General features: G+C 45.5%; 1 protein-coding gene across 1 annotated transcript in view; it reads left to right on the top strand.

Moving 5' to 3' along the window:
• Positions 1-231: 231 nt before the first annotated feature.
• LOC120040110 (1-phosphatidylinositol 4,5-bisphosphate phosphodiesterase eta-2-like) overlaps positions 232-16,020 on the top strand; it is a gene marked incomplete at its 3' end in the record, with an annotated part of 50,849 nt that continues 35,060 nt past the window's right edge. Inside the window, exons 1-3 of the mRNA XM_038985358.1 lie at positions 232-481; positions 9,997-10,143; positions 15,543-15,786. Coding sequence (XP_038841286.1) covers positions 232-481; positions 9,997-10,143; positions 15,543-15,786 — 641 coding nt within the window. The remainder of the gene's footprint in view (positions 482-9,996; positions 10,144-15,542; positions 15,787-16,020) is intronic.

The raw sequence follows: 16,020 nt of genomic DNA, 5'->3' as shown, positions 1-16,020 counted from the left end.
CTAATGAACTCTACAAGGACAATAGAAGCATCCTTGCAAATCATAACAAAACATTTTCCCCCATTGACCTCGGTCAACCCTTTATATGTCCTTGTTGTATTTACGTTGGCTTTGCCAGTCAGAGGGAACACAGACCTAACTCTACCCGAGTGAATGTAGTCGGAGGCATCCAATCTCGCATTGAGAGAAGCAAACGGTGAACCGGCGGCCGGTACCCACCATCCTTCAGCCATGAGCGCCTCAGTGATGACGAGCGGCCTCTTTCCCATGTCCTTTCCCGTGTCCTCTGCGCTAATGCAGTCCGCGGTGGCGGCCCAGGAGCCATGCCCAACTACGGACCAGGCCCCCGTCCAGAGTGGCGAGAAGGAGACTGTTGTGTGTAAGAGCCAGCAGCATGGCGCCTCGTCCCGCCTGGTGGAAGAGCTCTTCTGGATTGACAGCAGCATATTGTCCTTCTCCAAGTGGAGGCTGGGAGACATGGGTAAGGAAGGAAGGAAGGAAGGAAGGAAGGAAGGAAGGAAGGAAGGAAGGAAGGAAGGAAGGAAGGAAGGAAGGACGGCATTTGGAAATAGGTACACGATTGATGATACGGTAGCTAGTGTTCTGGAGGACATTTGTTGTTGAAACCGAATGGGGACCTTAGTTCTGCGTGTGTGTCAGGATTGTGGCACCAGATGTTGATGGCACATGACTTATTTGCTATGCAGCCCTGGTGAGACATGGTACTAGGTTCAAACACTGTTCTACCAGGTGACTGTAGTGAGTGGGTCAGTGGGACTGTGATGGAACAACTTCTCCTATGAGCCTTGTTATTGGTTTCTGCTTTTTACTTCAGTGACAGACGTGTGTGTGTGTGTGGTGTGTGTGTGTGTGTGTGTGTGTGTGTGTGTGTGTGTGTGACATATGGACTCCAGGCAATCCCCTCGAGCTTAGCCTAGAGCTCTAGTCTGCTCTGACAGAATGCACCAAGGACAACATGACTCCACCCCTTTGGCTTTCCTGGCCTCTTCTTTCCCCCAGACTGCACTCCCACTGGGGCACCAGACAACCATCACTGTGGTTTCTTTAACAGCATTAAGGTTGACATCAGCTGACCTCTGACCTCATTCTCAGCTGCCTCCTGGCGGGAAATGTGTCAATGTGTCCGTCACCTGTTGTCTATTGTAACCACGTAAATAACTGTTAAGCCCTCACACGGTAAGTAGTAGTCTGAGTGTTGTTACCAAGAAAGGTCACGGGGTAATGTGTTTTACTATCATCATGTAGAGTCATCACAAAAAAAATTGTTTGTCATTTTTGTCTTTGTAATTGTTTTATTGTTGTTGACGATCAATGTAATTAATTTGATTCGTTTTCAAGCGAGCAGTTTAAAAAATATCTGTAGAATCCCAGTAGCTTTGGCTTTGCTGTTTGGATGAAGGTGAAACAAACAAAGCACTTGTCTATTTTAAATCAGACCTTTTTGACCTAAAGTGATTTCTCCCCCTCAGAGATTTGATTGTTTTCCTTCTTCTCTGGCATGTTGTTCCACTTGTACGTTGTACATACGTGATTCTGACATTCTCCAGTAATTGCAATCAATGAAATTAAGACAACTATGTGTGTTAAATGGTTACTATAGGGATAATACCATAACCATTGATCTGTTTAATTTCAGTAGTTGTTCCAAGTTTTCTGGGCCGCGGTGCCATTTCGTTGTTGGCTGTCCTCTCTATACAGCAGGCTCATCAAGCACAGAGACTGTACTTCTATCACTGTAAAGTAGGCTCATCAAGCACAGAGACTGTACTTCTATCACTGTAAAGTAGGCTCATCAAGCACAGAGACTGTATTTCTATCACTGTAAAGTAGGCTCATCAAGCACAGAGACTGTACTTCTATCACTGTAAAGTAGGCTCATCAAGCACAGAGACTGTACTTCTATCACTGTAAAGTAGGCTCATCAAGCACAGAGACTGTACTTCTATCACTAAAGTAGGCTCATCAAGCACAGAGACTGTATTTCTATCACTGTAAAGTAGGCTCATCAAGCACAGAGACTGTACTTCTATCACTGTAAAGTAGGCTCATCAAGCACAGAGACTGTACTTCTATCACTGTAAAGTAGGCTCATCAAGCACAGAGACTGTACTTCTATCACTGTAAAGTAGGCTCATCAAGCACAGAGACTGTACTTCTATCACTGTAAAGTAGGCTCATCAAGCACAGAGACTGTACTTCTATCACTGTAAAGTAGGCTCATCAAGCACAGAGACTGTACTTCTATCACTGTAAAGTAGGCTCATCAAGCACAGAGACTGTACTTCTATCACTGTAAAGTAGGCTCATCAAGCACAGAGACTGTACTTCTATCACTGTAAAGTAGGCTCATCAAGCACAGAGACTGTACTTCTATCACTGTAAAGTAGGCTCATCAAGCACAGAGACTGTACTTCTATCACTGTAAAGTAGGCTCATCAAGCACAGAGACTGTACTTCTATCACTGTAAAGTAGGCTCATCAAGCACAGAGACTGTACTTCTATCACTGTAAAGTAGGCTCATCAAGCACAGAGACTGTACTTCTATCACTGTAAAGTAGGCTCATCAAGCACAGAGACTGTACTTCTATCACTGTAAAGTAGGCTCATCAAGCACAGAGACTGTATTTCTATCACTGTAAAGTAGGCTCATCAAGCACAGAGACTGTATTTCTATCCCTGTAAAGTAGGCTCATCAAGCACAGTCATGACATGAGACTGTATTTCTATCACTAGTCTATGCTGCTGTCCTCTTCTCCTTGTACTGTATAACCCTGAGTGTGTTTCCATAGCAACAGCTCTGGACCCAATAAAGGGTTAGTTTGGAGTGGCCAGTCGCTGGGTGACCTCTTACCTAATAAAGGGTTAGTTTGGAGTGGCCAGTCGCTGGGCGACCTCTTACCCAATAAAGGGTTAGTTTGGAGTGGCTAGTCGCTGGGAGACCTCTTACCCAATAAAGGGTTAGTTTGGAGTGGCCAGTCGCTGGGTGACCTCTTACCCAATAAAGGGCTTTAGTTTGGAGTGGCCAGTCGCTGGGCGACCTCTTACCTAATAAAGGGTTAGTTTGGAGTGGCTAGTCGCTGGGCGACCTCTTACCTAATAAAGGGTTAGTTTGGAGTGGCCAGTCGCTGGGCGACCCCTGAGGTTTGACTCTGCCTGTTAGAGGAAGGCTTTGCTACAGTACTACTGCAGTATTTCTCTGCCACGCTGTGCCTGCCTGTTATCTCTTAGCAGGAGCATCTCACCTCAACCTTCATTTATCATATCAGCAGTGTTTTACAATACATTCCTGAGGGACAATTTTTTTGTTGTTGGGAGGGGCACATTTTGATTCTACCCACCTGAATCATTAAGCTGAAACCAAAATGTGCGCCCCCTGTGTGTTCCCAAGAGGGATGGCTGGAGAAACCCTGCATTTTACACAGCTAGAACACATGTTATTTTCCTTAACTTTTTAAAACACGTTCCAGTTCTTACCTACGGTGCTTCTGTGCAGTGGAGTTACATTGTGCAATGTTTCCTACAGGTTCCTTGATGTTATCGTCCTCCTTTACTTGTATCTAACCCAGGTTGACGAGTTTGTCCATAATTGCTCCACTAGCAGCAAATCCACCAACTGCTGCTTCTTAGAGCTGCTGCATAACTCCAAGAGGGAAAGAGCAAGAGAAGTCCCTCTGGAGGAGTCCTGGAGAAGTCCCTCTGGAGGAGTCCTGGAGAAGTCCCTCTGGAGGAGTCCTGAAGAAGTCCCTCTGGAGGAGTCCTGAAGAAGTCCTGAAGAAGTCCCTCTGGAGGAGTCCTGAAGAAGTCCCTCTGGAGGAGTCCTGAAGAAGTCCCTCTGGAGGAGTCCTGAAGAAGTCCCTCTGGAGGAGGCCTGAAGAAGTCCCTCTGGAGGAGTCCCTCTGGAGGAGTCCCGCTGGACTATTGCAATTCGTCTAATTAGTCAACTAATTGATTACAAGACTTTTGATTGTTCAGGCTTCCATGAGCTGTGAATAGCCTTGATGTTTCAAATGTTTTGAGGTGGGTCATAGCCACTTTGGAAAAACACGCAGTATTCGTTTTCCCATTGCAGAATATCAGGGTGGGGTCAATTCCAGCCAATTGTATACAATTGAATTGCATTCCTATGGAGAAATCCCATGTCCAAGTCAACAAAGGAATTGACCTGAAGTGACCCCAGCCATGTAGAATGATGTGGTGTTCTGTGCACTTCACAGTAGACTGTGGATGACCCAATAACCAATTCATTGACACATTCCATCTCCCCATACCGACGGTGTTTCCTTCTATCATAACTCCTTGACGGCATCGTCTCACCCATCTTTGTCTCCCCTTCCCCTCTCCTATTTTTTTGTCTGCTGTTCTGTACAGTGCAGTCAGAATGTGGCTCACTTTAAAGAGTTTTGTTAGAGCAGATTTAAATTAGAGTCTGCCTCTTAAAAATAAACCATGGGCATCATGACAGCAGTGAGCGGAGAGGGCTTTCTGCTCTGCTACTTTACCCATCTCTACCAATTTATCTAACCCCTCTCTCCCCTCTCTCTCCCTCTCTCTAACCCCCTCTCTCTCTCACCCCCTTTCTCTCACCCCCGTTCTCTAACCCCCTCTCACCCTCTCTCTAAAGCCCCCTCTCACCCTCTCTCTAACTTTCTCTCACCCTCTCTCTAACTTTCTCTCACCCTCTCTCTAACCCCCTCTCACCCTCTCTCTCACCCTCTCTCTCACCCCCTCTCTCTCACCCTCTCTAACCCTCTCTCTAACCCCCTCTCCCCCTCTCTCTCACCCTCTCCCCCTTTCTCTCACCCTCTCCCCCTCTCTCTATCCCTCTCCCCCTCTCTCTATCCCTCTCCCCCTCTCTCTCTCCCTCTCCCCCTCTCACCCTCTCTCTAACCCCCTCTCTCTCTAACCCTCTCACCCTCTCTCTAACCCCCTCTCTCTCTAACCCTCTCACCCTCTCTCTAACCCCCTCTCTCTCTACTCTCTCTAACCCTCTCCCCCTCTCTCTAACCCTCTCTCTAACCCCCTCTCGCTTTCTACTCTCTCTAACCCTCTCCCCTCTCTCTAACCCCCTCTCTCTCTAACCCTCTCCCCCTCTCTCTAACCCCCTCTCTCTCTCTACTCTCTCTAAACCCCTCTCTCTCTCTACTCTCTCTAACCCTCTCCCCCTCTCTCTACTCTCTCTACCCCCTCTCTCTCTACTCTCTCTAACCCTCTCTCTAACCCTCTCTCTAACCCTCTCTCTCTCTACTCTCTCTAACCCTCGCCCCCTCTCTCTAAACCTCTCTCTAACCCTCTCCCCCTCTCTCTAACCCTCTCTCCACTCTTCTCAGCTTACTTAATTAGTCCATCTGCAGGGGAATCATGGGGCGCCACTGGGGTTGTCGACTTCTAACCCCTAACACACACACACACACCCCCCACACACACACCCCACACACACCACACACACACAATAGCATAGATTCTGTCTGTCCTGGAGTAGCTGCCTGTATCAGGGGATATGAAGAGCTAAGATGAAGGCAGGGTGTTGAAGGATGGATGCAGTCTGTGATGCAGTGTTGTTCTTCCAGAGGGCTGTGATGGTAGCACTGCAGCAGATGTTGTTCTTCCAGAGGGCTGTGATGGTAGCACTGCAGCAGATAATGTTCTTCCAGAGGGCTGTGATGGTAGCACTGCAGCAGATGTTGTTATTCCAGAGGGCTGTGATGGTAGCACTGCAGCAGATGTTGGTCTTCCAGGGGGCTGTGATGGTAGCACTGCAGCAGATGTTGTTCTTCCAGAGGGCTGTGATGGTAGCACTGCAGCAGATGTTGTTCTTCCAGAGGGCTGTGATGGTAGCACTGCAGCAGATGTTGTTCTTCCAGAGTGCTGTGATGGTAGCACTGCAGCAGATGTTGTTCTTCCAGAGGGCTGTGATGGTAGCACTGCAGCAGATGTTGTTCTTCCAGAGGGCTGTGATGGTAGCACTGCAGCAGATGTTGTTCTTCCAGAGGGCTGTGATGGTAGCACTGCAGCAGATGTTGTTCTTCCAGAGGGCTGTGATGGTAGCACTGCAGCAGATGTTGTTCTTCCAGAGGGCTGTGATGGTAGCACTGCAGCAGATGTTGTTCTTCCAGAGGGCTGTGATGGTAGCACTGCAGCAGATGTTGTTCTTCCAGAGGGCTGTGATGGTAGCACTGCAGCAGATGTTGGTCTTCCAGAGGGCTGTGATGGTAGCACTGCAGCAGATGTTGGTCTTCCAGAGGGCTGTGATGGTAGCACTTTAGCAGATGTTGTTCTTCCAGAGGGCTGTGATGGTAGCACTGGAGCAGATGTTGTTCTTCCAGAGGGCTGTGATGGTAGCACTGCAGCAGATGTTGTTCTTCCAGAGGGCTGTTATGGTAGCACTGCAGCAGATGTTGGTCTTCACCAGGGGGCTGTGATGGTAGCACTTTAGCAGATGTTGTTCTTCCAGAGGGCTGTGATGGTAGCACTGCAGCAGATGTTGTTCTTCCAGAGGGCTGTGATGGTAGCACTGCAGCAGATGTTGTTCTTCCAGAGTGCTGTGATGGTAGCACTGCAGCAGATGTTGTTCTTCCAGAGGGCTGTGATGGTAGCACTGCAGCAGATGTTGTTCTTCCAGAGGGCTGTTATAGTAGCACTGCAGCAGATGTTGGTCTTCACCAGGGGGCTGTGATGGTAGCACTGCAGCAGATGTTGGTCTTCACCAGGGGGCTGTGATGGTAGCACTGCAGCAGATGTTGTTCTTCCAGAGGGCTGTGATGGTAGCACTGCAGCAGATGTTGTTCTTCCAGAGGGCTGTGATGGTAGCACTGCAGCAGATGTTGGTCTTCCAGAGGGCTGTGATGGTAGCACTGCAGCAGATGTTGTTCTTCCAGAGGGCTGTGATGGTAGCACTGCAGCAGATGTTGTTCTTCCAGAGGGCTGTGATGGTAGCACTGCAGCAGATGTTGGTCTTCACCAGGGGGCTGTGATGGTAGCACTGCAGCAGATGTTGGTCTTCCAGGGGGCTGTGATGGTAGCACTGCAGCAGATGTTGGTCTTCACCAGGGGGCTGTGATCGTAGTATTGCAGCAGATGTTGGTCAGGGACTTCCAGAAAGGTTGGAAGGAGACGGCCTTCCTTATTAAATGTGGGACTGTTCTGGACACATTCAGAGCTGAAGAGGCAGACAGTTCAGACTGGGACAGAGGGGAGTACAGGCCTATTTTATTATACATGCTCCGCTGGTCCAATTTGTAAGTCGCTCTGGATAAGAGCGTCTGCTAAATGACTTAAATGTAAAATGTAAATGTGATGTGTGTGTGTACGTGTGTAGATGAGTGAGCACTGGAAGCCTATGGGTGGTGTGCAGCAGAGTGATGGTATTGATCAAGCCCAGAGTGTGAGAGGCTCCTCCCTCTCGCCTGTTATTTTTGTTTCTGGGTTGGAGCCATGGTAACCCACAGGTCAGTCAGAGGTCCTGCCAATAAAGAGCTCTGCTTGGCTCAACCACTTGCACATAAGGGAAAGGGGGATACCTGGTCAGTTGTCCAACTGAATGTATTCAACTGAAATGTGTCTTCCGCATTTAACCCAACCCCTCTGAATCAGAGAGGGGCTGCCTTAATTGACATCCATGTCTTCGGCGCCGGGGAACAGTGGGTTAACTGCCTTGCTCAGGGGCAGAACGACAGATTTTCACCTTGTCAGCTCTGGGATTCGATCCAGCAACCTTTTGGTTACTGGCCCAACGCTCTAACCACTAGGCTACCATGAATACACTACTGTGTCTCCGATGATATAGAAATAGGACTAGAATGGGAATTCCAATGAAAGTCAATGGGTGGTATGTTTCTATTTATCCTAAATAGCCTGAAATTGGAATAATATGAACAGCCACAATAATAAAGGTGTTGGACTGTTTGCATAGCCCGGCGTGTTTACCTGTTGTTGATGTTGATATTTCCAGGTCTAGTTGGAACAACTTGGTAGTATTTAAAATGTTCTTCTATCCATGTACAGCGAAATGAAATGATTTAAACTTTATTGATCCCTGGCGGGGAGGACACAATGGTGTGGCAGCAGACAGACTGGGCAATAAAGACACAAAGACACAGGTCAGAAGAACACCTGGAGTCTTCGCTGACGTAATGCCCGATAGAAGTGTTTCTCAATGTTCTCATCTCTATAGACTTCCCACAGTCTAATCTGTTGATCTCAGTTAGCCCCACCTACAGCAGTAGAGAGAGAGTTGGCCATATGACTTACTGTATTTTCTGGGTTAAATACACAGAATAGTAGTCTCTTGTTCAGCTTATTGCTGGTAGGTGAGGTTAACAGTATAGAGCCAAACACTGTAGCCTGTATCATTAGCATCTACGTGGCAGTAATTGGTAAAGCACTTTGAAGTAAGTAGCGATCCAGGTTGTGTCCTGCGTTATGCCCTGGAGGAAATGGGTTGTTTGGGGTTCGGGACTGAATTAACCTGGGCCCCGGGTGCCCATTCTCACTATTGCCCGATGAGAGCCCAGGGAAGCCAAATCAATGGCCAATTAGAGCAATTCATCAGTGGGATGTCTATTACTTATACCCCACATATATACAGATGGACATTCACACACAAACACAAACACACACACACACACACACACACACACACACACACACACTGGTTATAGATCAAGTTGGAGAGCTGGCCATTTCTGTTTTACCCTCGCCTCCTAAGCAAATGTCAATGAAGATGTTTATGATTAGTAGCCAATGGTAATATATTATTAAAATATGTTGTGATTTGATCAATGGGATTTGATTGGTCAATAGGATGTGATTGACACCTGACAGTTGAGAATCTGTAATTGGAAACCTCTGCCTTAGCCAAGGCCTAAAAATGTGGCACTGCACCAGCTTAATATGGATGCCATTAACTGGGCTCTCTGTGAAGGAGCTGTCAAACTGAAACCAAAATAATGCACTGAATTTGGGAGTGATATTTTGGTACCTCTCTCTTTACATAAATTGCCTGCTTCAGTGTTACCCATTTTCCTCTTGATGTATGTTCGGTGTTTAACAAGCGCTCTGGCCTCGACACCTGTGTTCAACACTGGATCCTACACAAACCGATGGATTCCTTTAGCTAGCAACAACTGGGCCATGTTTTCCCCTTTAACATGCTGTGAACTGCACTATGTTTCTGGTTAACTTCCCCTTTAACGTGCTGTGAACTGCACTATGTTTCTGGTTAACTTCCCCTTTAACATGCTGTGAACTGCACTATGTTTCTGGTTAACTTCCCCTTTAACGTGCTGTGAACTGCACTATGTTTCTGGTTAACTTCCCCTTTAACGTGCTGTGAACTGCACTATGTTTCTGGTTAACTTCCCCTTTAACGTGCTGTGAACTGCACTATGTTTCTGGTTAATTTCCCCTTTAACGTGCTGTGAACTGCACTATGTTTCTGGTTAACTTCCCCTTTAACGTGTTGTGAACTGCACTATGTTTCTGGTTAACTTCCCCTTTAACGTGCTGTGAACTGCACTATGTTTCTGGTTAACTTCCCCTTTAACGTGCTGTGAACTGCACTATGTTTCTGGTTAAGGGGATTTAGGGGAGAAGTCAACTCATTCACTACTACCAAGCAAAAAAACTGTTGGCTGTGACAGCCATATTCCTGTGTGTTTGTGTGCGTGCGTGAGAGACCGTGCGTGAGAGACCGTGCGTGAGAGACCGTGCGTGTTTATGTGAGTAAATGTTTATCTGCTTGAGCTCCAGACTGGAATGATTTAATTGGTGCTTGACAACATACCTACTCCAATGCAAATGCATGGTATCCCTCATTATTTCAGAGAGACTCTCAAATGAACGCGGACACTCACTCGCACCAAAGTACTCTACACACATCATACACATACAGGAACAACAACTCATGTAACAGTTCTCTCATACTCTAACCCCCCCCCCCCCCCCCCCCCCCGCTCTCTGTGTGTTTCTCTCTCCAGTGGAGAAGTGCATGAGCTGCATGCAGACAGGGACCCAGATGGTGAAGCTCCGCGGCGGCTCCAGAGGACTGGTGCGCTACTTCTACCTGGACCAACACAAGTCCTGCATCCGTTGGCGGCCCTCGCGCAAGAACGAGAAGGCCAAGAGTGAGTGGTTTTGCTGTCTCGTTTACTGACTGACTGAATGAATGGCTGAGCTGAGCTGCTTAGACTGGGAATTAACAGGAGTTAAGGACCTATCTGTTTTAATTGTGCTTGAATGACAAGTCTAAGAGTAAATCTCTTTGGCTGACTGACTGATCCTCATCCAGTGTCTCACATTTTACTTCCTTACTTCTGTATTGCCCTGGAATTAAAAGGAATGAAGGATTTCCGCGGTCTGTTTGGTATACATATTAACGTAAAAGTCCTTTTACTCTGTCTCACATCAACAATCAGCACTTCCATCTCTCCCACTAAGCCTATTACTGTAGTCCCAAACAGCACAGGAATCATTTAGGATTCACTTGAAGCAAATAAACAATGGATATACATTGTCAAGACAGCTTTTTCTTTTTTTTACATTGATTTTATGTTTTTTTTACATTTAAAATGTATTATTTAATACAGATTTGAATCTAAGGCAGTAAAATGTGTAAAACTATACAAGGATGTGAAGTCTGTCACTAGGCACAGTATATAACCATTTCTCCTATACAAGGATGTGAAGTCTGTCACTAGGCACAGTATATAACCATTTCTCCTATACAAGGATGTGAAGTCTGTCACTAGACACAGTATATAACCATTTCTCCTATACAAGGATGTATAGGAGAAACTACCCCACTACCCCACCTGTACAGGACACATCATTACTGGAGTGCAGTGAGCTGAGACTGCCATGGTTACTGTGCAGTGAGCTGAGACTGCCATGGTTACTGGGGTGCAGTGAGCTGAGACTGCCATGGTTACTGGGGTGCAGTGAGCTGAGACTGCCATGGTTACTGGGGTGCAGTGAGCGGAGACTGCCATGGTTACTGGGGTGCAGTGAGCGGAGACTGCCATGGTTACTGGGGTGCAGTGAGCGGAGACTGCCATGGTTACTGGGGTGCAGTGAGCGGAGACTGCCATGGTATCATACACTGCAGTTGAGGAGCAATGGGAAAGCAATTCTGCTTTGAAAGTTGATCAACTTGTTACTCCACTTTTGAGAAAATGTCCCTTGAATCTTTTGGTACACCAACTGGAGAGCTGTTCTTTGTCTACACCCATTCAGCTTTGTTCACACCCTCTAAAGCATTAGCCCCACCCATCTCTTTAAGGATTTTTATTATGAGAAGAGAACAATGTATATGTTGGGTAATGTGCAGTGTTAGTATTATGTTGAGTGTATAATATACAATGTCTTTCTTTTGTGTACAGCAGTACTGTGTGTCCAAGACGATTTTCCCCCTTGGGGACATTGAAGTTCATCGTGTCTTATCTTCCCGGCATGAATCAAAGTCCACAAAGGCTTTTGGACTAACTGATTGTTTTTGCTCTGGTTGGATGGCCTATAGACCTGCTAGTTAGTCTTTCCAAGGGGATTACGCATGTTTAACAGGTGCTGGCATATAAAAGAATGATGTGGAGAGAGCTTCTTGGAACCAGACAGAGTGTATACATATATAATTAGAAACCAAATGAGGTGATCATCATTCTAAAAGGTTACTTACGACTGAGTCAATCTTCCTGAAAACAGGCCAACGTGAAAGTTGTACACTACTCACCTTTTAGGTGTCAGAAAATTTAATGGGCTTGAGGTAAACTCAAAATGGTCACCACGTGCGGTGAACTCAAAATGGTCACCACATACAGGGAACTCAAAATGGTCACCACGTACGGTGAACTCAAAATGGTCACCACGTACGGTGAACTCAAAATGGTCACCACGTACGGTGAACTCAAAATGGTCACCACGTACGGTGAACTCAAAATGGTCACCACGTACGGTGAACTCATTTTTTTACATTTACATTTTAGTCATTTAGCAGACGCTCTTATCCAGAGCGACTTACAGTAGAGTGCATACATTTTTATTACATTTTACATACTGAGACAAGGATATCCCTACCGGCCAAACCCTCCCTAACCCGGACGACGCTATGCCAATTGTGCGTCGCCCCACGGACCTCCCGGTTGCGGCCGGCTGCGACAGAGCCTGGGCGCGAACCCAGAGACTCTGGTGGCGCAGCTAGCACTGCGATGCAGTGCCCTAGACCACTGCGCCACCACAACTCAAAATGGTCACCACGTACGGTGAACTCAAAATGGTCACCACGTACGGTGAACTCAAAATGGTCACCACGTACGGTGAACTCAAAATGGTCACCACGTACGGTGAACTCAAAATGGTCACCACGTACGGTGAACTCAAAATGGTCACCACGTACGGTGAACTCAAAATGGTCACCACGTACGGTGAACTCAAAATGGTCACCACGTACGGTGAACTCAAAATGGTCACCACGTACGGTGAACTCAAAATGGTCACCACGTACGGTGAACTCAAAATGGTCACCATGTACATTGCCTAGTGAAAGTATACACACCCCTTGCAGTCTTTACATTTCACTGCCCCCCCCCCCCAAAAATAAAAGGGATTACATTGGATTTTTGTTGTTGTAGATCTACACTACTCCTCATTTTCGAAGTGAAAGAAAATTATAGACTATTTTCCAAATGAACAACACATATCCATTGTTTTTGTAAAAATTGCTCAAGTTCAGAATTATATTGCAAATCAATATTTAAACTTTGTCTCAGATTTTCAAGCACATTTTAGTCATGACTGTGTCTGGACCACTCAGGAACACTCAACTCCTCTTGGGAAGCCATTCTAGTGTGTATTCTGCATTCAAATGTGTGTAATTGTCTTGCTGAAAAATAAAACTCTGTCCCGGCGTTAGGTTTTCAGAGGACTACGGTTTTCCGCTAAAATTTTACCTGGGCTTAGCTCCTTTTCATATTTCTTTTGATCCTGACAAACTCCCCAGTCTCTGCTGGTGACAAGCATACCCATAACATGATGCTGCTTCCACATTACACAAAAATACAGAGGATCAACATTGCATGCACTCTACATTACTGGCCTGTATAACAAAGTGAAAGAAGGAAGCCTGCAGTGTAAAAAAATATATTCAGCGACTTAGCAAATAAGACCCCCAAAATTCTATGATTTTCACATAAAAATGCACATTTATGGTTTAACTTTATTTTAATACCTTCATTTTTGTGTTAAAAAAGCATGACATTCTAAAATGTAAATTCAATTTAATATACTGTTTAACTTACACATTTTTTCATATTTACTCTCAATTTAAAGGTTTTGCAACTACTTGCCATGTGCCTCTGTTTTTAGAGGATTGTGGGTAATTCAAGATTTTTTTGACTTTATGATACTTTTTCTCAACGTTATCAGCATGTTTGAAGAAAGAAAAGCATATATATCCGTGTTAAACAGTTTGTTGCGCTATGAGGTGTAATGGATTATGATGAACGGATTTCAAAACCGTTGGACAAATTGACGTTCAAAGATGAGACTACCCATTCCCACCATCAACAAAGTAAATGGCACAATCGTCAATACTAGAAGCACATACATCATCATTCATTGCTTGCAGGTCTACCTCCACTGACTACTAGTGGAATGACCACTGTGTACAGCAATGTCTGCTAGTGGGTCAAAATGGCAAATAATCAAAGACCTACATCTTATTAACATAAGACATGATCACTGAAAGTAACTGATCGAGAAGAGGAAGTAGATCTAATGAATAATCTAAGTTTTGGAATTGATCAAATTAAGTTTGGACAACTAGTTGTTGGACTTGGTGTTTCAAACACTAATATATTATACATAAGAATACCTCATGTTGGAAATAATTTTAAAAAGCGGTTGAAAAATAATTACGTAGAACAAGCACAACATATATCCTGTGTTTAAAAAAATACACTCCAAATCATCCCTTCTGTTTGCAACAAGGCCGTTAAGTAATACTGCAAGAAAACACATGAACTTTTTGGCCTAAAATTTAAAAAAATGCAAGCTTGGGTCAAATCCAATACAACACAACACAGAGTGAAATCCTCTAATTTTAAGTGTGGTTGTGGCAGCATCATGTTATGGGTATGCTTGTCAATGGCAGGGCCTGGGAAATTTGTCAGGATCAAAATAAATATATGACAGGGTCAAAGCCCAGGTAAAATGTTAGCGGAAAACCTGCCGTAGTCTTCTAAAAACCTAACCCTGGGATAGTTTTCCTTTTTGAGAGGGACAATTTTAATGCAAAAATCACACCAAAATTGCTTTCCAATAAGTATTGAGTGTTCCTGAATGGTCCAGTCTCAGCCCTGACTTAAATCTGCCAACCAAATTGACTAATCTTAAGCAATTTTGACAAAAACGATGGATATACAGGTAACTGCCAAAATAAAGGAAACACCAACACAGTGTCTTAATAGGGTGTTGGGCAACCATGAGCCAGAACAGCTTCAATGGGCCCCCTGAGTGGCGCAGTGGACTAAGGCACTGCATCACAGTGCTTGAGGTGTCACTACAGACCCGGGACAAGACTGTAACTACCAATTTGAATATTATGAAAAAGAGGTAAAAGTACAAAAACAGAAAACTTGCTTCTTTGCACCTTGGCATAGATTCTACAAGTGTCTGGAACTCTATTGGAGGTATGTGGCATCATTCTCCACAAGAAATTCCATAATTTGGCATTTTGTTAATGGTGGTGAAAAACGTTGTCTCAGGCACCACTCCAGAAAGTGTTCAATGGGGTTTAGATCGGGTGACTGTGATGGCCATGGCATATGACATTACTCGTTGTCATGCTCATCAAACCATTCAGTGACCACTCGTGCCCTGTGGATGGGGTCATTGTCATCCTATGGGGGCATATCCATGGTAACCAAAATAATGGCCTGCCCAGCATTTTTATACATGATCCTAAGCTGGATGCTAATGCTTAATTAACTAGGGCAGCAGGTAGCCTAGCGATTTTAAGAGCATTGGGCCAGTAACCGAAAGATCGCTGGTTCGAATCCCAGATCCGACTAGGTGACAAATCGGATGTGCCCTTGAGCAAGGCACTTAACCCTAATTGCAATTATTATTTTTTGCCCTATCATATTGTCTAAGTCGCTTAATAAAGACTTCTAAGTTAAGCTTCCATCCCTCCCTGTGCCTCGAACGATTTAGCTGCCCGCTGCCATTTCAGCCTCGTTATACACCAAACCGGGTTAAAATAATTCCAATCCCACCAAAAGGAATGAACTCAATATGAATATAAGGGTTATGTAAATGGATTTGCTACATCAAGTGACTTCCTGATTCTCTAAGTTTTTTAATAGGCTACATTTGAAGTGCCTCTGGTTTCCCTCGAATACTTCCCCGTCTTTTAACGTGTTCCAGTTGGCAGTATGAAAATGGTGGCGGTAAGGCCCAAATTCAACGGTCAGAGTTTGTTTTACTTTTTCAGAGTGATGGTGAACTAACCATTTGATTCCTCGCTCCCTAGTCTCCATCGACTCCATCCGAGAGGTGTGCGAGGGTAAGCAGTCTGAGATCTTCCAGCGCTACTCTGAGGGCAGCTTTGATCCCAACTGCTGTTTCAGCCTGTACTATGGAGAGCGCTTGGAGTCCCTGGATTTGGTCTCCAGTACGGGCGAGGAAGCGCGCACCTGGATCACCGGCCTCAAGTACCTGGTGGCAGGCATCAGCGACGAGGACAGCCTGGCCAAGAGGCAGCGCACCCGCGACCAATATCCTTACCTGTGCATGTTCGGCTCTCTCTGGGCATGGGTTTAAGTCATTGGAGAGCAGGGTCCGGGTCATACACTGTAGCAAAATGTTTTTGCAACAGAAAAGGAGCGCTTGTAATTGGGCAAGTTCAGGTGTTCCCTCCCGGTTTCTTCCCTTGGATTTCTATTTCTATTCTATTTCTATTCAGGTCAGGAGAGGAACTAAAGTACCATATTTCTTTTGCTGTTGTAGGG

Source organism: Salvelinus namaycush, unplaced genomic scaffold (genome assembly GCF_016432855.1).
Source record: "Salvelinus namaycush isolate Seneca unplaced genomic scaffold, SaNama_1.0 Scaffold324, whole genome shotgun sequence".
Lineage (NCBI taxonomy): Eukaryota > Metazoa > Chordata > Actinopteri > Salmoniformes > Salmonidae > Salvelinus > Salvelinus namaycush.
Note: the sequence above shows the minus strand (reverse complement) of the source record. Positions and strands in the feature narration are given on the sequence as shown.